Genomic DNA, 18,885 nt, shown 5'->3' on the forward strand with positions numbered 1-18,885 from the left:
TTTAATGTAATTGTCTAAAGTTCAAAATAAATCTATAATACCTTCAGATTTCACAATGATAAATTCTCTGCATTCATGATTTCAGAGAAGTACTCCGAGTCCTGTGTCACAGACCGGTCAGACCAATGGTAAGGATGGACTCTTCGCCTATTTTTCACTTGTGACTTTCAGAGTTTCTACTATAGTCAGGGTTTTGCCTGGATTAAGTAAGTAAGCCTCTGACTATGCAGTGTAAACATGGTCACAACATACAGTAAAGGGGATGATTCTGTTTTTGCTGATTTCATGGAATAATATGCATTTTCCAATTATTTTTGTCCATTTCACAAATAAAGCATAATTACCAAAATAAACCCCTTGCAAAGAAAAAAAGCTGGTTTTATTTTATTACAGCTTTAAAAATGGGTGAGTATATTCCTTGGGGTGTTGCTAAAAATTCCTCTGGGAAAAAACTTACTGCTGCTTACTTAAGGTTAAATATGTGAATTGAGGCTGTTTTATATTAGTCTGATCTTCCTGTGAAGCTTCATGAACTGTTTGGTCTTTGTTAGGATATTCATCCATCTCCAGCATGATGAATGGAGGTCTGCACCCCGAGGACCATAATGGCACTTCTTCACCACCTCCACACAGCAACACTTTAACAATGGGCCGAGGCGGTCCGACCCAGAGCCCCCCTCTCAGCACTGGGGGGGTGCTCCAGTATGCCGACGGACCCCCGAGGATTGTTCCAGAAGATGGACCGGAGGGCCAAGGAGGTGAATCGGACGCAGAAGCCCAGGAGAGTGAACTGCGAAGGAGGATCTTTTTCTCCTCCTCTTCTTCTTCATCCTCGTCTTCCTCTTCGTCAGGCAGCGGGGGCAGCGCAGCCGGAGGATCTCGCCTCCACCACCACACCGGCAACCCGGCCAAGCAGGGATACCACAGTAACCATGGAAACCACCACCACCAATCGCCCAGCACGCAGCACGCTCACACACCCACACATACGTCGTCATCGCACTCCTCTCACAGCCTCTGCTCTCAAGAGGGACGCAAGCGGGGGAGACGGAAACGTGGCAACCCAGGGCCTGTTATGGCCAGTGGATCCCCAAAGAGAAGATCATTCCCTGGGCTCAGCTCCAGCAACCACTCCTCAGGATCGCCACTCAATATCAACTCCATGGTGAGCACTGGAGACGAAAGAGCATATATGAGATTCTTTGAAGTTACATTATGAGTATTGTACTATATTAAGTATATACTCAATATTATAAGCAGTTTTAAAGGCTCCTGCTAATTCATCAGTCTTAAAAGTTCAATAGAGGCACACTTTGCGGCATGACCTTGAAACTGTACAACAAATGTAATAATAGCGTAATAACAGTGCCACATCCTCTTTAGCCATCGTACAGACAACCTGCTGCTCCAGCGTAACCATCCGTCTGTTTTGTTTTTCACAGATGTCGCCAGCGTCACTGTAAACTGTGATTATTTTTGCCAACAGGTGAACAACATCAACCAACCTCTGGAGATCTCTGCCATCTCCTCTCCAGAGCAATCAAGCCGCAGCCCCGTTGGGCCTGACCTAGACCAACCTCCCATCTTGAAGAGAGAGCGCCCCCTGGAGATGAACGGCACGGGTCGATATTCCACAGCACCCAGCTCAGACGATGAGGACTCGGGTTATCCTGTTGACAGCTCCAGTTCTCGGTAATATGAAGCTTATGATGGCGTCTTCATCGATCGGAAGTCATTTAAATGTCCTTGCTGAATAACAGTGTGATTCAGCATTTCCTGTTTGTGCTTTTATTTAATCACAAGTTGTACCGTTATAAATATGACTCAGTCAGCTCTGTTGCAAATTTCATATATTTATAATATTGTTACTGCTTATTTTGATTTCGATTTTTGTTTGTTTTTGCAGAATTGAAAGAAAAATAGCCACTATATCGTTGGAGAGCAGAGATGGATCTGGTAGACTCGGAGATGGTGAACGAGGTAGAAAATGAATACATTAAGAAATAATCATCATCATTCTCTGCCTTTCTGCTAGATGATGAGAGCTGTGTGTTTGTTTGTTTTTTTCCTTTCTCCTCCACTAGGGAGAAAATCAGGAAGCAGCAGTGGTAACAGCACCGGCAGTGAAGCCTCCTCATCGTCATCTTTGTCCTCTACCAGCAAATGGAAATCCACCTTTTCACCCATTTCTGATCCCAAACAACCCAACTCTGACCTGAGACAGGGGGGCTCTCCGTTTGGCATCGGGGGTTCGGGTCGGGGCACAGACTCAGATTCTGACCACAAACAGCAGCAGGTGAGGAAAGGGAGCGATGGAGAGTCCAGCTACAGCAATCCAAACCCTTTCCTCAGTCAGGAGGCAAGCACCAGGGGTGGAAGCAGCAGTGCTGGTGGTGCTCAAGGAGGAAGCAATTCAGACCAGCGCCAGACCCTCCAGAAGCAGAAGGCCTCCCGTGACTGGGAGCTGAAGAACAGCGGCAATCTGGCCAGTCAGAACCTCTTCATTTCTGCTGCCGCCAGCAGTGGAGGAGGCATTCTTAGTGGGAAAGTGGGAGGCAGTCCTGTAGCTGTTTCCTCGAGCACTGGGTCGTCTGTGGGGCAGTACCTGGGGGCCCAGTTCCCACTTGGAGGAACCTCAGTCTTGCAATCTTTGTTTGGGGCCCAGACTGGTGGATCCACGGTGACTGGGACCCCTCGGCTTGTCAACGGACACTCTGCCCTAGGAAGCTTCTCCAGTGCTGGGTTGGCAGGGGGAGCAGCTGGAGGTGAGCACGACTGATTAATAGCCAATGTTATCTAGGGATTAGCGAATAGTTGGAGGGAGGGCTTGGTTGTGTATTTGGGGTCATCTTGATATCGAATCGTGCAAGAGAAAGAGCCAGGTAAGTGTTCTCGACTGACTCTCTGTGCTGCCCTGCTTTGACGTGGACTGGCCGCTTAGGTGATGCAGTTGGAGACACCCTCGGAAAATGTGCCATTTTTCACAAAACTTTCGTTGAAATCATTAATAACAAAGCGTGAGTGACTGTTTGATTTCATGGAGGTCACGTTGTTGCGCATGCGTTTTCCCCGGGTGTGTTAGTGCATCAGAGTCATTTCACTTCCTGCAGCGTTACGCTGGCTGCGCTGAATTGGCTCCATTACATTTCCAGTGGACTGACTCTGTTTGCTCTCTATGTGCTTGTCTCAGACTTGCTTGGCGCTTTGCACAACCTGGCTCAGCCCTTGCTTCTCTCTCTGTCCCCCCCCCCCTGCTCTTTTTGCCACGGCTCTCTCTTGTCTCCACTCTCTCGCCCTCCTCCTCCTCCTCCCTCCATTTCTGCTGTATGATTTGCAGGTATATTTCACCACGTGGTTCCCTCAGTGTCCTCCCATCAGTTTGGGGCAACGCTCCCCACCTCAGGAGGCCTCAACTCTCTGCTCAGTCTCCCCTCCTCCTCTTCCTCTACCTCCTCCCAAACCCAGCAACACACCACTCCCCAGCCAGCCTCCACGCGCCTGGCGCCCGTGTCCTCGCCTATGCCCCTCTCGTTATCCCAGGCCCAGCACAGCCGCACGCAGTCAGTCCTGCATAGCCCCTCTCCTCCCACGCTCTCCCTGCCCCCTCCTCCACCCCTGCATAGCGTCCCCTCCTCGTCGACATCCACGCACTCTGACTCCCCAGCATCTTCTCGATCAGACTCCCTCCACTCCTCGCGTCTGTCCCTCTCCTCTCTCCACCATCAGAGAGCACAATCATCCCTCTCCATCTCATCCTCTACCTCTGCTGCTTCTGTCTCTGCTGCTGCATCCCTTTCCTCTTCCTCTCTCTCAGCCTCCTCTGCCTCCTCCTCTCGTCCATTTGCAGTGCACTACTCCCCCCGTCTGCCCCCTCCGCCACCGACCAGCAGTTCTGGTGGTGCTGGGAGCATGTGGAGGACTCAGAGCATGCATGGTACCTACACCACCTCCCAGCTCCCCAGCTCCCGACCTAGATAGGGTTTGGGGCTGAGGGGAAGGGCGAGGAGAGGGGAAGGGCGGAGAACAATCTGAGGGTGGATAGAGGGTGAGCGAGAGAGGCTGGTAGGGAGTGAGAGAGACAGGATGCCTGTTTTCCATGTGCTTCTGCAAGCTGTTTGTCTGACTGAACAAGGTAAGAGAAGTAGGTGTTAGATTAAAAGTAAAGGCTCAATGCTCAATCAGCTGTCTGTGTTTTTACTGTGTTATTTCTGGAAGCCTTAGAATCACTCATGATGTCCTCGTCTGTCTTTGAATGTTTCAGGTAATTGATGAAAACTACCTCAACATTAAATAAACTATGCAAATGTCCAGGTGTGGACCAAGGCACTCTCCTCATTCACTGGTGCTTCAAACTCTGCACTACCCAATCGCCTCCAAGACCGGCTTCTGTACTGGGATCTTTGTCTCTCTCTCACACACACACACACACACACACACACACACACACACTAACCACCACTATGGTCACCCTGAGCAGAATTCATAGGTACTGGTCATGTTTGTGTGTGGAGTAGTGTTGTCCAGCTCTGAGTGAACTTAAATATCGTGTTTGACATTAAGGTGCTATCTAATCTGTTCATATGTAGTTTCTTTGTTCTGGTGCCAATTATAGCGACCGGGATCCAGCAAAATCAGAAAAAAAAAAAAGAATTATCATTTAACGACAGGATAAACCAGGGTCTACTCCCCCCCCCCCCCCCCCCCCCCCCCCCCAAAGTTTCACTTCACGAGTCACGCACACAGACACACAGAGCCAGTTCACTGAACTCTGCTCAGACGTCAAGGACCTTTGCTTTTGCGTGCATGCGTTATTTCCTCCCTCAGTGAAATTCTGTATTTGCTGCAATATATTTGGTTGCGTAACAAAATGAGGAGCTTTGTATTTTGGTCTAACTTCGCACTGGATATTAAGCTCACGTAGCAGAAGATGTACAAGCCCTTGCTTGTGTTAGTTGGCACCCCTGCCATGTTCATTATTTACTGTGTTTTCATATTTAAATTCGTGACAAACTGCAATGAGTTGTTGGTGCTTAATTCAAAGCCAAATAATAAATTAGATTGTGTCTGTTTGGTTTGCTCTGACTCCTTCTGTCTCAAAAAATACTAAATATTTTGTAGCTATTTGCTTAAAGTTAAGTCGTTTCTGTTTTTCTGCTAATGTCAGATATTTAATGTTAGCAATAATCAGACAAATCTCTCGAAGGATGAGAGGAATGAGGAAAACATCTGCGGATGTTGATTTTGGCCTTATTTTGAGGATAAGGTAAATTAATAACATGCCTTTGGGTGTCAGTAATGCAACGCAGCGCCGAGTACATTTAACATTTGTTTAAAAAAAAAAAGAAGAAAAGAAATGGTGCTCTTCAGCCACTCGTCACTGTGGCTGCTCTGTTAAGGCTCAGCAAACAGCTGAATCCACGTGTCCAAGAACAACAGAGTTCAGTGAGTTTGTGTGTATTTATTAACTGTTTCTTTCCCGTCGGGTTGTGAAGTCGCACAAACGGCAACAGAAATATTCCTCTTTGTAAGCTAAGCTTAACAGTAGAGATCCATGCATTCATATTTATCCGTGCTGTTAAGAAAGGCAGGTTTAAATGTAAGTGGACTGATATGTGAAATTTTACTGCGTTTAGTTTAAATACACGCACACAGTCATGCATGCAAATCCTCACACACTGGGAAAACATAGTTGACCATAACCACAACAAACTACTGGACTTCTTTCACACCTGTGTTTGCTTTTTAAAAAAACGGTGTAATTTGTTTTTGTAAACGATGTTTGTACTGTGAATGTGATTCATTCTCTGACTGTATAGTTGTGGATAATTTAGATGATTATATTTATGCTGTCGGTCTTTCCATTTGCCTTTTTTTTTTTTTTCCTAAATCCTGAATTGTGTTGACATTGTAGAATGCATTAGTGTGTGTGTGTGTGTACTTGACTCACAGTCTGAAAACAATGGTGCTAAGTTTGGACTATGCCTGATCTTATTTATTCTGTAATGAAAACATCAAAAACAAGTCGAGTACTTGGTGCTGTACACAGGGACATTTGTAAAGCCGTTTTTTGGCATTTCCTTTCTCATATTTAATATGCTATTGTCTCGTTCTTTCAATGCATCTTGTACAACTGTAGACGCCACCTTTGGATGAAAGTGCTCTCGTGCAGCCGGCTCGGGGTCCGAGCGACGGCCACGGGGGCCCCTGTTAATGTTTTAAACATACATCGGCCCGCTGTTGGTGAACAAGACACACTGTTTTTGTACATAAGTTTTCTTTAATTGTACATCTCTGTCATAAACAGAAAAGTATATAAAATAAGTAACTATATACAGTCTATATAAATATATATAAGTATATAAATATATATACATATATATGTGAAAGGGGTGATTTGGTGCTGGCATTGTGACCCTTAAATTCACCCTGTAACAGGAGGCTTGAAGCAGAGCAAAGCATTGCCACCAGAGGACCTTAACATGGCTGCACATCAGCACCTGAAAACAAACACACACACACACCCCGCAGCCACAAACTCAGAGGCTGTGTGTTTATTACACAAAGGTGCGGCGGCTCGAACGCCACCAGATTCCAGTACTAGAACTGTTATCACTTTTTTCAGGTATTTTCACTTCTTTGATTTGTTGTTGTTGTTTTTTGGTTTGTTTTTGGTGTTGAATTTTTTTTTTACCAACCCAGATTCTGCAGGAAAAATGGTGCTTCTGTTTCCAAGCGAGGGCAGTTCAGACTTTACAATCGAAATCTTCACTGGTGCATACAGAACTGCGCATCAGCCTCTTTACACACACCGCCTGTAGACGTCTTACTGACGAGGCCGTACCTCGCCGCGTGAGCTGATGTGAAACACTTGTCTTAGTGTGTGTGTGTGTGTGAGATCAGACAGGCTTCCTTTTTTCCTCTGATAGTGGGATTACACTAAAGCTCAGTTTGTACGTGTGTGTTTTTGTGTTTGTTTTTTTTAATTTTTCACTTGCCAGCGCATATCTAAGGGAATATTAGTGTAATAATCAAAGCTTTATAGAAAAATAAAACCGTGTCCCGTGCACTTGTGTGCAAGTGAAGAGAAAAAGTCATTTTAGAATTAGACTAGTCCATTTGTTACCAGCACTGAGAGGTGTTTTGTAATTATTGTTGATGGCATTTTGATTTTCTTATTCTTGGTGTTTGATACGATTGCAGTCACATGTTATGCTTTTGATTGTGTCTTCAGATTTGTCAGTTTTTAATACTACTAGTCAGACAGCACGGTGCTCTCCTTCACTTAAAACAAGGAAAATCGCAGCTATTGATGAATACTACTCCTCCTGTTGTGCTGCAGGGTTTTATGGTTTAAGAATCTTACACACAAGCTCACCTGGTGGCTTTTCTCACAGCCCAGTCTAACCTTTCAATCTTTAATCTGGAGGGACACCGGCGGGCGGAGGGGGGTGTACGTGCCTGTCAGAGCACTTTGAGGAAGGTGGCAGGGATTCCATTCATTACATACAGATTTTAAGCAGTTTTATAGTTTTTAAATGTATTTCTGGGGTGTGATTTGGCTTTAAAGCTGTGCAGTTCTGCATGATACTGCATCCTGGTACATTATTCGTAGATAATCTTTGAGAGCTTTGCAGTCAAGGCTGTTTACTCGAAATCCTGCCAAAGGTCTTAACTCAGGAACTCCCCACACTGCTTGAAAGAACAAGTTTCGTAATCTGCTGCATCTTATGTTAATTTACCTTCAGGTGGCATGACAAAGTCCCTCTACGACCCAACTCAGGACCAGGGCCACCATTCAGTCAGTGTATTTCAAGGTAAAAATGTATCAGCTGCCCTCATCAGATCTCCTCAGATGCAGTCCTGCTGGCACGTACACCCCAACCCCCGACAATCAGTCCGAGCTTTATGAGCGATCTGATCTCGAGAAGCTGTGAAATGGCTACAACTTTCAGCATCTTCCTCATCTCACAAATGCCTCTGTCTAGATTTGCGTCTCTAAGGAGGAGGTTCGGTGTCTTGTTTGAATCCCTCGTTGAATTGGGGGTAACCTTCAAGGACACGCGTGACCTACAGGATGTGTATAGTGCTCTCTGATTGGTGAAGCCAGGGCAGGTTTGAGGTGCAATAATGGCAAACCTACTTTCCAAAAGGCCCTCGGTTTTTCATGGAAACATTGTTACTGTTTGATGTTGGTGCTTTTATCCTAAGATGTTATGATGAAAAAATGGAATTAATGTTTTTTTTTCTCCCCTGCAATTTATGATTATTAATAAATTGTTTCTTATAATATTGAGTTTGCGTTTGGAGTGAACTTTGTCCGAGTCCATTTGGTTTGCTGTGACGGAAGAGGGTGTCATGCTGACATCTTCATACCTGAACCATGTTTGAAGCCCCACTACCTAAATCCTAAGTTAGTAGACTTCACATGTAGGCGGCATTTACCTTGTAATGCCGAGTTGGCCTGGCAAAGACTCCAATCTGGCCCGCTCGACGGCAAAATATGAACTTTCACAAGTTTGGTAGTTTTTCCCTAATGAAAAGACAAAGTAACCAACAAATATATAAACCCTTAAAGAAAATTCTGTTTTCTTTTTTCTATCTACTATTGCAGTTTCCTTTTTTTTTTAACAGCTGGTCCACAGTATCTGTTGTCCTGACAGATTTCTTCAGTTCATTACAGCAGCATTTCTTTATCGTGTAGAAAAACAGATGTGGTTAAAACTGCACTTCCTGTTTCCACATGTCTCTGAGATCAAATTTGTAGGTAAATCTCTTCACAGAGACGGATAGAGAAGCTGCACTGGTCCGGTTCACGTAATTTCAAAGTGGCCTGCAAGTGGCCCGCGATGTAAAATAAGTTGATAAAAAATGTGTCTCTGTATAAGATACTGAAGTTTTTGAGAAGTCAGCATCATTAGTGGTGTGTGCGTGCGTGCGTGTGCGTGTGTGTCAGTCCCGAGAAAGACTAACAGCCTGTTCACTGTGGTCCTGCAAGCCTGAGTCAGAGAGATGGATATGAAAGTGATGGGTGATTAAAAACCACAATTAACGACATTGTTTTTAAAAATATGTCAGCTTTCAAAAGAAATGGAGAACGTTATAAAACACATAAATGAAGAAAAACGTAGTCCTGCATAAGAGAGCCGCTTCAGTCACTAACTTGGTCACTTGAGGATTATTGGTCCGGTGAGGTCTGTAAAAACAAACAGCTTCTGCTGCTTCAGTTCACAGACATGTTACCTTATTCTGTGTCGAATGCCTGTGATGCCTCAGAGAAAGCCTCCTAAAAGGCCCGTGCACTGAAGCTTTCCACCTGAAGCCAGGCCTGTGGCGTTCCCCGGTTACCACCTGTGGCTCACCACTGTAGAGAGGTGAATATACGATGGGGAGAAACAGGAGTGTAGATGTTGATTACTTTTTCATCAAAGTGCAATTCTTGTTTCCCACAAGTGTGACTGAAAACATTCAAGCTGGTGTGCTTCAAACACCGCCTTGATACAATGAACATTTCCTGCCATTCCTCACTGATGATTTATAAGGTATGGTGAACCTTGGCTTTATCACCGGGGGAAAACGTCCACAAATGGCTCTGAGACCTTGACTGTCTGCACAACAAGCCTGCAGCTGTGAAAATGCTGAGGGGAGTAACAGCTCCTCGAAGCCACTCAGGTCTCCCTCTGACAACATGTTTCCTGCTCGTCTTCCAGCGCGAATGCTTCCAGATCTCCGGTGTGGGTTCATTAAGATAACCCATTCTCTTCCCATGACCTTTAATGGTAAGTTCACCCAAAATGCAGGCAGACCACACAGTTGATGAACAATCTGATTTGTTTCTCATCTGACATAGATGAAAATAAATGAATGACATTTCAGTTATGCAACAAACTAAAACAGATTGGAACAAATATTTTGCTCCGAACGGTTTCTTTTCCACAAAACTTCTCTAAAAATTAGGAAAAGATATTAACTGAATGAAAATTAAGCAAAATAAAACTTTATTATGCTCATAATATGTCTTATAGAAACAAATCAGATTTTCATTTAGAGTAGAATAAAAACCTTTTAACGGTGTTTAGTAGTGTCACTAGTGATCATACATTTATACACGGAGCCGGGGGCAGGAGATGGTTAGCCTGAAGCAGGGATGTCCAACTGATTGTGGATTGTGGGCCACATTCAGCCCGCTTTGGTCTTAAGTGTACCTGACCAGTGAAACGCCCCGCTCTGTCAGAGTAAAGAAGCTTAACTACATGTGAATCTCAATATAAGAAAGTGCAACTTTAACTCTGCGTCTCAGTTTTTCCATATATAATGTCAAATGTCCTCAGTCCCATCCTCTATACCCTGTACGCCCACGACTGTGTCACCTCCAACAAAGATAACATCATTTTGAAATTCGTGGACGACACTGCAGTGATCAGTCGCATCACTGGAGGGGACGAAGTGGCTTACAAGAGAGGTGGCCAGTCTGGTGTCATAGTGTGAGGACAACAACCCCACCCTCAACACTGAAAAGACAAAGGAGATGATAGTGGACACGAGGAAGAAGAGGAGGCCTCACCAGCCGCTGTTTATCCGGGGCCTTGAAGTGGAGAGGGTGAGCAGTTTTAGATACCTGGGCGTCTACATCTCTGAGGACCTCACCTGGACACTGAACACCACACAGCTGGTCAAGAAGGCTCAGCAGCGGCTGTATTTCCTGAGGAGGCTGAGGAAATTTGGTATATCGGCCAAGATCCTCAGCAGGTTCTACAGCTGCATTGTGGAGAGCACACTGACCAGCTGCATCACTGCATGGTACGGCAGCACTACTGCCATGGACCGCAAACACCTGCAGAGAGTGATAACAACTGCAGGGAAGATAATCAGGACTCTGCTGCCCTCTCTGCAGAGCATCTACCATCGCAGAGTCTAAAGGAGAGCTGCCTCCATCCTCAAAGACCCCCCACACCCCCAACACAGACTGTTCCCGCTTCTGCCCTCAGGACAGAGGTTTAGAAGTGTGAAATCCTTCAACTCCTTCTTCCCCACTGCGATCAGACTCTTGAACAAGCTGACCTATTTCACACTTCACTATATTGTCTCCTTTTCTGTCTTTATTTATTTATTTCTACTATTTGTATTTATCTGTTCTATTTCTATTGTATATATTAATCGGTATCTGTGGGTGGACAGCAAAGATGAAGACAAATACCTTTTGTCTTTGGACACATAGCAATAAACACGTAAACAAGTAAGCAGATATACCAAAACTGCAAAGTGTTTCTTTAAAGTCGTTTTGAGCTTTGTTGTCGACGTGATGGAAGCAAACCTCCAGTTCTACTGTCCTCTTTGTTTAAGTTAGGCAGCGTGCATATTAGCTCTGCAGCCACGAAACATTAAACAACACTCTTCATCTTTCAGCCTGGCGTGTTCTGTGAAAGGTTTGTGAGAAACTTTCTTTCTCAAACCTGTTTGTGTCTGCTAGATAAGGATGTTCAGTGTGTCCAAAGTCATCTTCTGTTTACATCTATGTCCCGTTTGCTGTCTGATTTTAGAATGTTCTCTACAGTCAGGTTAAAATATCTCAAATACTGATAATCTCAGTCATCAAGGACACACAGTGCTGCTATTTTGGCAGAAAGGGGACCCCAGGTGGTGAGAATGGGAGGTCCGAGGATGTAACTCCCATCCTGTGAGAGATCTGACCACACAGACGCACGCGCAGACACTGCAAACATGTTGGGTCTGCTCGTTCTTTACAGCGAGGCGCTGACGCTCTGCTGGACCCTGCAACCGGCCCAGGACCCCACAGTAACCGGTCAGACACCGCTCGGCTGATTAATTAATTAATAACTCGTTAACTTTGAATGGAAAAATGCGTGCATGTGGTTATTGCTTCAGACTGGTTCTTTAGTGCGTGAACTAATTTGTCCGTTTCAGAGTACTCACTCCCATCAGCGAAGACCCCATCATCACCATCAGCAGCAGCAGTAGCGCCTCATGCTGTACCATGCTTCGTGGAGGACATCTTTGCAGCGTTGCGTGAGGGTGTGGGGGACAGCGGCGAACTGACAAACAGCAGTTTGGTTCTGTTTGGATTCTGCTCACAGTCTGCCCACTCATCAGCCTCGCTCTCGTTAGACCTCGCTAACAAGAAGAGCAGCTTGGAGGTTCTGCACCCAGCTGCAGGTAAAAGCCGAAACCGCATTCTTGCTATTTTTCTTTCTTCACTTTGTAAATTGTTTGGTTTTGTTCTTTTAGTACATGTATCAGAGGAAGAGGAGCAAGGAACAATCACCCTGACCTTTGACCTCCCACGGTCTCCTTCGCTCAGGACGAACCCCGTGCTGCTCTTGGCCTTTGAAAGTCCACTGGCACGAGGAGACCTGGAAGTTGCTTTCACTAGTCGGTCTCTGCAGCCAAACACGCAGGTAAAGAGAGCTCAGGTGCAAACGCTGCTTCAAGGATGCTGTCAAACATAAGGCACGGGAGCCAGATTGGGCCCAGCAAAGACTTCACACTAGACGGCTTTGAGCTACTGGACGTTTTTCTGTAATTTTGCACATTTATTTCCTTCATTTACTACAGAAACTTTTCTCTGTCATGCACAAAAACTGAGGCTTGGTGTACAAATTGCACTTGTTTTTTTCATATTAAGATGTCTCAGTAATGAAATGTGCAGTTAAACTTCTCACACTCACTGAAAGAGGAGTTTCACATCGAGCTGCATCAAGTGGCCCTCAATGTAAAACGAGTTTGCCATCCCTGCCTTGGGTGATAAAATGTAATGAAAGGTTTGCAGATCTCTAACTCTGGGTTTTTGTGTTGCTTTGTTTTCCAGGCTGTGTGCATTTCAGGAGACACGCAGTATGTACTGCTGACAGGAAAATCATCAGAGGGGAGCGTTAATGACAGGTGGCAGATTACTGCTGAGACAAAACCCCCTCATATGAGTGAGATATCATCTTCTTCATTTTATTTCCCCATCTGTGGTTCATTGTGTACCCTCCTTACATTTCCTCTCATTGTAGAACAAAACCTAAAAAGCATCTTGATTGGTGAAAAATCAGGAAGTAACATCAGCATGAGTCCACTTCTGTTTTTCTCCGGGGGAACGGGAACTGATACGAGGTCGGCCCGGCTTTCTTTCTGCTGACATTCACTGTCGTCAGAGACGCGTTCAGCTTTGTTTTTTTGTTTGCTTTCCCAGATGTGCTTCGGGCTCGCCCCCGGCATCTCTGCAAACCTCCTTCCTTTGTGAGATGAAACGCTTCCTGGGTGGTGTTCTTCCTCAGGAACACTTCGCATCCCCTCCACTTCCTCTGGACTCCTTACAGTCTCTGCCTCCCCTCTCGCTTGGCTTATCCTCCAGCGAGACCCTGCTGGCAGTAATGATCAACTCCACAGCTCCCACAGTCTTTGGCTTCACGAGCTGGAGCTCTGTGTTGCCGGTGTGCCACGGAGAGCTGGCCCTGTCTGCTGCACTGTTAGAGGAGCTCAGACAGAAACTGGACCAGACTTTGGTGCAAATGACAGATCTAATCAGAGAGGAAGAGGTTTCACCGGGAGCCAAGGAGAGCCTGGGGAGGCTCAAAGAACTGAGTGCGTTACAGAAGAAAGAACATGCCACAGGTGACATGTGCAAGAACAGTTATAGTTACATAGGAAGCATCTTTTTTTTTAATGAAACAACACCCTGCTGCACAGTCGGGTGCATTTAACTCATTCACTGCCATTGACGTCTATAGCCGTCAATTGCAGTGGATGAGTCAATGGGTTTAACTCATTCACTGCCAATGGCTGGCAGTGAATGAGTTAAGTATCCCTCTGCAGCTTTCAGCTTCCAGCTTTAGGAGATGTTGGGTGGAGGGAGTGGCCACAGATTCTCTAAACCCCATTTATAACAGGCCTTGCAGTCAAAGGTTTATGGGCCAAAAACAGTAATCATGCTGCAGACTGTCTGTTCAGTTCTACAGCGGCCCCAGTGACCTATGAGTTCAGATTATTTTAAGTCTTGTGCACAAACAGATTCCTATTATTCAAATTTTAAAAGTTCTGAAGACGGCAGATTAAAAAATAAATAAATTAGATCTCATTCATCAAAAGAACAAAAACCTGGACATGAAATATTTAGATATCAGCAGATGTCTTTAAGAAAACTAATCATGTGAGTGTGTGTGAGCTTGGCTGACGTTCATTTCTATTATTATATCATTTGCTGTTTTGTCAGTGGTAAAATTTGGATCTATATTAACCAGTGACCTTTGACATATATAGATGAGCAACTATATTAAATTTAATTTGATTAGATTTTGTTATTTTGTCATTTTGCTCTGCTGTGTTCATCAGTTTATCAGCTCCACAGACTCTACAAACTGGAACTCGTTTCCACTTTTGCTTTTTGCTTAGCGTGAATTTTGTCGTCACTGCTGTACAGGTCACGTATATCCCCTTTTTAAGTGCTGCATGTGTTTTCTTTCTGCGTCCGCCAGGAGGGAGTCAGTTCCGTGCGTTTCTTCTGCTGAAGGCTCTGCAGACGGTGGCCCAAACGTACGACGCGCAAAGAAAACTGCGGGCCACCAGAGCAGACCCCAGTTCGTCAGTGAGGGGCAGCGTCTGTGGGCTGAGGGCTCTCACCGTGTCCCTGACGAAGCTTCTTGTCGGCCCAAGCAGCGCAAACATTAACAATTGCCACGGCTCCTGCGCGTTCCCTCTGACCAACGGCAACAACCACGCCATCCTGCTCAACTCCCACATCGAGAGCGGCAACGCGGATGAGCGTTCGCCCTGCTGCGTGCCCGTGGCCTACGAAGCTCTGGAGGTGGTGGACTGGAACGCAGATGGGACCTTCATCTCAATCAAGCCAGATGCGGTTGCGAGAGAGTGTGGATGCCGCTAGAGCTGTTCTCTACAGCTACTTTACCCCAGCATTTATAACTTTCACACAACTGATAGTTATGTGCATGTTTCAGTTATGAAATATCAATTACAATACACCACATGTACTTTTAATTAAATATAACTACTTTTATGCTTTATTAAAGATCACAAGTCTTAAGATCACAAAGTTGATGTGAATGCTATTCATGTTAAGATATTTGATAATTAGTGATGCTAAAATGAATCAGATCTTGTCATTTTGAAAATATTTTAATTGGAATAATGTTTCTGAGTGTTAAACTGTTAAAAGGATGAAATATAGCCTTCTCAAACTTGTGATAATTAAATGCAAAGTGTATTTAAAGTTCTGTATTCGTAGCCATACAGCTACATAAGCTACAGTATATGTTTTATGCTTTGATTTTGGGTTTCAGGATTGCTTTATTAGCAACTGGCTTCTTCCTTCTTCTAATCGCTCCGACTTCTTCAGATCCCCACCACCGGGTTAAGCTGTCCCATATGGAGATCTGGAGGCAGACAATGGGAGACAAGACACGTGTGATTCCATATCAACCAGCCCTAAATACTGTGGAAATCCTATACTGTTGCATAATAAAAATTCTCATTTATAATAATATTTGAGCACGTGATATTTAAAGAGATGATCCAAAGTCCAGTTTATTTTCGGTCCTCTGAGCTGTAGAGCTGTTTGTCCAGCTTGAGCAGTTTAGTGTGCATTTCCTAGAGTTGGAGAAACCGGCTGTAGACGTTTCTGCTGTCTTTGGAACATTTATGAAAATCATTAAGCACACATCTTGCAGTACCAAAAATACAATAATGACTCTGTTACTCTCAAAAATAGCTGCGAAAGGTTCGGCATCCATCACCCAAAGAAGTATACACTAACCTGTGATAGGCAAGGTTATTACTGTTAACTAAAACTAACTTGTTACGCCCCTCTGTAGCCCCTAATCTCTTTGCAGTGGCAGTGCAAGAGTGTTCAGCTGTTGCTAATTGACCACACCTTATACATACTTGAGGCAAGTTTTCATGGAGGTGCACTAGTCTTTGTCTTAGTGGTACCAGCTATTTTAGCTAACTTATCATATAATTTAAAATAAAAAATAAAATCTTCTCTGTGAAATTCTGGTGTTGGTCTCCATATTTATGTTGCAGCTTTTGAGCTGGCTCGTAACATAACTAAAATTTAAATATAGAGGAAATATTGTGGAGTTTTAGCATCTGTTAATCTTGTTTAACCTGTAAGTTGATGAGGTTTTGATAAACGTGTTTGATGCTTTGGATCTTTACCAGACAAAAACTTATAGTTTGATTGAAATAGATGTTCTGCTTTTTCTAAATCTTACCTCTGACATACAACAAAAGATAAAAACTAACACTGCACCGAATAAAAACGAAAAATTTTCAAACAGTAAAAACAAAAAGTCAAAATACAATAAAAACTTATTAGAGAATACAAAATACTATAATAACTCTGGTGACAGGATGTAATCGTGCCCCCCCCCCCCCCCCCCCTTCAGCTGAACTGCAGCTAGCTGCAAACCTCTTTTGGTTGGTATTTGTAATTCTCTCAAAGGAAAATACTTTCAGCATGAAACTGCTCACAACAGTCTCATTAAGGCATACATCTCCAAAAATGGGAAAATCACACCGAAATAGTCCAGATGGGTGCACAGATGATGTCATCTAGACACGGGATGCACTCTGATGTCTTTAACGCTTAAAAACGTGTGGAAGAATCAGAAACAGGTGACCTTGATTGTAGAACATAGCAATCTCGATGTATGTAAAATAAGACGCACTATAAGATACACTTCTAATGTTGTTCTTTTAACACACAGAAGCTCCAAATGCTGTTCACTGCTCTAGTCTACAGGATCACCAGTCAGCTCTGCTCAGTACACCAACACGTGCACTTTACACAGTGTTTCATGCTTTATGCTTTGGGTTGAACAGATACTGCTACTGTCAGTCTTGCAAAACTTTATTTTTTCAGCTATGAGAGGGTAGGTTTGCTCATTCAGTCTTTAAAAAAGAGGAATAAAATTGTTTAAACCGGTAAGATTACATGTAAGGGGAGTATGGAGCCATCCAGTGGTTCATCAGCTGTGTGTTGACCGGGTATTTGTTAATTCTCAGCCATACAAACGGACACTTTACAGTTCCCTTATTTCCAAATCTGACAAAGACTTTCTCAAAACCTCTGTGAATTTACAGCAGGCCCATTATTCTCCATTTTGCCCTGTTTATCCTACTGTTGTTGCTTTATGATGCCAGGAGAAGCAGATATCACTAATATGGCCCTCTCAGACTGATAGCTTGTCACTGAGATGCTTGAACACCAAGAGAAGAAGATGGATTACGGCTTTAAAGGCAGAAAAGCTAAAATGGCTCATTTCACACAGCGGATGAACTGAAGGGTTGCCCCATTAAAGGATGATGTTTAAGATATATGATTAAAAGTCCAAGTACTAAAATACCGAGCTGGAAATGAGCACGACTCTGTATTCAGCTGTGGCTGATCCAGAAAACCGAGTAAAAAACTTTACTGTCGATCCATCCATCTACTTTCCTCTGCTTAACTGGGGCTGGATCGCGGGGGCAGCAGCCCAAGCAGAGAATCCCAGAACTCCCTCTCCCCAGCCACCTCCTCCAGCTTATCCAGGGGAACACCAAGGCGTTCCCAGGCCAGGCGAGAGATATAATCTCTCCAGCGTGTCCTGGGTCTGCCCCGGGGCCTCCTTCCTGTGGGACCTGCCCGGAAATCTCACCCAGGAGGCGCCCAGGGGGCATCCTTGTCAGATGCCCGAACTACCTCAACTGGCTCCTTTCGATGTGGAGGAGCAGCTGCTCCTCCACATCGAAAGGAGGAAAACTTTACTGTATCTGTACATTACACATAAAATCACCCTCAGTCTTTAAACAAGAACAGTTGCAGGCTAACTGACAGAATCACGAGAAACCATACCTGTGTTATTGAAGCACTCTGCAGACTTCCAAAGAAAGACCACACACCTGTCTCTTCAACAAAATAGTCCAGAGCATCTAGAAAACACAATCGCACGAAAGACTGAGAGCGTGTTACACAGAAGCTGTCGGCTGTTACAAATCACAGCAATCTGTCAGAAACAAGCTCAAAACATGTCTGATGGGGGTAAAGAGACAGTGCACTGGCACTCACCATGCACTTCGTTAACTCCTGAGCTCACCAGTAGCACAACCAGCGCCGCCACTAAACAGCGGTTCACAGTGAATCCTTTCCACGGATTTGGAACATCGCTCAGATTTTCAATGCACAGAATCCGCTCATAAGACACTGCAGACAGACACGAGTCAGACGCATTTAGTCCATGCTCAGTTTCATCAGTCTGGTGGCTGTTTAGTGAAACATGTGTCTTACTCGTGAAGCCTTCAGACAGGCCTGCTCCAGCTTCTTAAGGCTGAAAAATAACACTGCAAGATGAGGAAAGATTCAGTAGGACTGTGTGGTTGAGATTTAGTAAAATAGCAGTACACAGAATACACAGAATGATCACACGTGGGGTTTGTATAATCCTCGATATCTTATATCTGTGATCATATTCCACTTTCCCCTGTACTGCCTTTTGCACCCTCTTCCAAGCCACACACTAACATGTGACACTAACACAGCTTAAAATAGGCACACGCAGCTCTTTAGAAAGACAAATATGGAGCTCAGGGTTTAGTTTGATATGAACCTCTGGACAGAAAAATATGCTTACCTGATTTTCAGTTGTGCTTAACCACAGAGGTGAGGGATAGTAGAGCTGTGCTGCTGCGGTTGTGTACACGCTCTGCACCTGCTTCTTTGCTTGATTGACAGGCACGGGTGTGAAAACAGGGAAAGGGACACTCAAACTTAATAGCAGTAAGCCAGTAGGTGAACAAGGATTAGTAACACCCGCCTTCCAGTGCCATGAACACTCCTACTCCTCCACAGCTCAGAGGAAGATAAGCCAGAGTTACCAGGGTGGGGTAAAA

The 18,885-nt window shown here is 44.6% G+C and overlaps 3 protein-coding genes across 6 annotated transcripts in view; 2 read left to right on the forward strand and 1 right to left on the reverse strand.

Moving 5' to 3' along the window:
- dot1l (DOT1-like histone H3K79 methyltransferase) overlaps positions 1 to 8,293 on the forward strand; it is a 28,612-nt gene extending 20,319 nt beyond the window's left edge. For 2 of the 3 annotated variants that reach the window (XM_085265637.1, XM_085265638.1), the window contains exons 23-29: positions 86 to 128; positions 552 to 1,165; positions 1,487 to 1,692; positions 1,907 to 1,980; positions 2,085 to 2,765; positions 3,338 to 4,132; positions 4,262 to 8,293. In XM_085265637.1, coding sequence (XP_085121763.1) covers positions 86 to 128; positions 552 to 1,165; positions 1,487 to 1,692; positions 1,907 to 1,980; positions 2,085 to 2,765; positions 3,338 to 3,978 — 2,259 coding nt within the window. In that variant the 3' untranslated portion in view covers positions 3,979 to 4,132; positions 4,262 to 8,293. The remainder of the gene's footprint in view (positions 1 to 85; positions 129 to 551; positions 1,166 to 1,486; positions 1,693 to 1,906; positions 1,981 to 2,084; positions 2,766 to 3,337; positions 4,133 to 4,261) is intronic. The other variant, XM_085265639.1, reaches the window with a different exon arrangement.
- A 3,234-nt stretch (positions 8,294 to 11,527) lies between these two features.
- Positions 11,528 to 15,035, forward strand: amh (anti-Mullerian hormone). The gene is made up of 7 exons (XM_085265640.1): positions 11,528 to 11,800; positions 11,923 to 12,171; positions 12,244 to 12,413; positions 12,824 to 12,935; positions 13,014 to 13,113; positions 13,193 to 13,614; positions 14,475 to 15,035. Exons 1-7 carry the CDS (start codon positions 11,719 to 11,721, stop codon positions 14,879 to 14,881), a joined length of 1,542 nt encoding a protein of 513 aa, XP_085121766.1. The 5' UTR covers positions 11,528 to 11,718; the 3' UTR covers positions 14,882 to 15,035.
- A 78-nt stretch (positions 15,036 to 15,113) lies between these two features.
- Positions 15,114 to 18,771, reverse strand: LOC146546781 (uncharacterized). 2 transcript variants are annotated; one of them, XM_085265642.1, is made up of 5 exons: positions 18,627 to 18,771; positions 18,284 to 18,336; positions 18,065 to 18,199; positions 17,852 to 17,928; positions 15,114 to 15,389 (listed from the first exon to the last, which is right to left on the reverse strand). In XM_085265642.1, coding segments are annotated over exons 2-5 (330 nt in total). In that variant the 5' UTR covers positions 18,285 to 18,336; positions 18,627 to 18,771; the 3' UTR covers positions 15,114 to 15,272. The 2 variants fall into 2 exon arrangements, with proteins under 2 accessions (XP_085121768.1, XP_085121769.1); XM_085265643.1 differs by having other exon boundaries at positions 18,284 to 18,323; positions 18,627 to 18,745.
- Positions 18,772 to 18,885: the final 114 nt, after the last annotated feature.

This window comes from Mchenga conophoros, linkage group LG23 (assembly GCF_057382185.1).
Source record: "Mchenga conophoros isolate Kocher_MC1m ecotype Shallow Benthic linkage group LG23, M_conophoros_male_GT1.1, whole genome shotgun sequence".
Lineage (NCBI taxonomy): Eukaryota > Metazoa > Chordata > Actinopteri > Cichliformes > Cichlidae > Mchenga > Mchenga conophoros.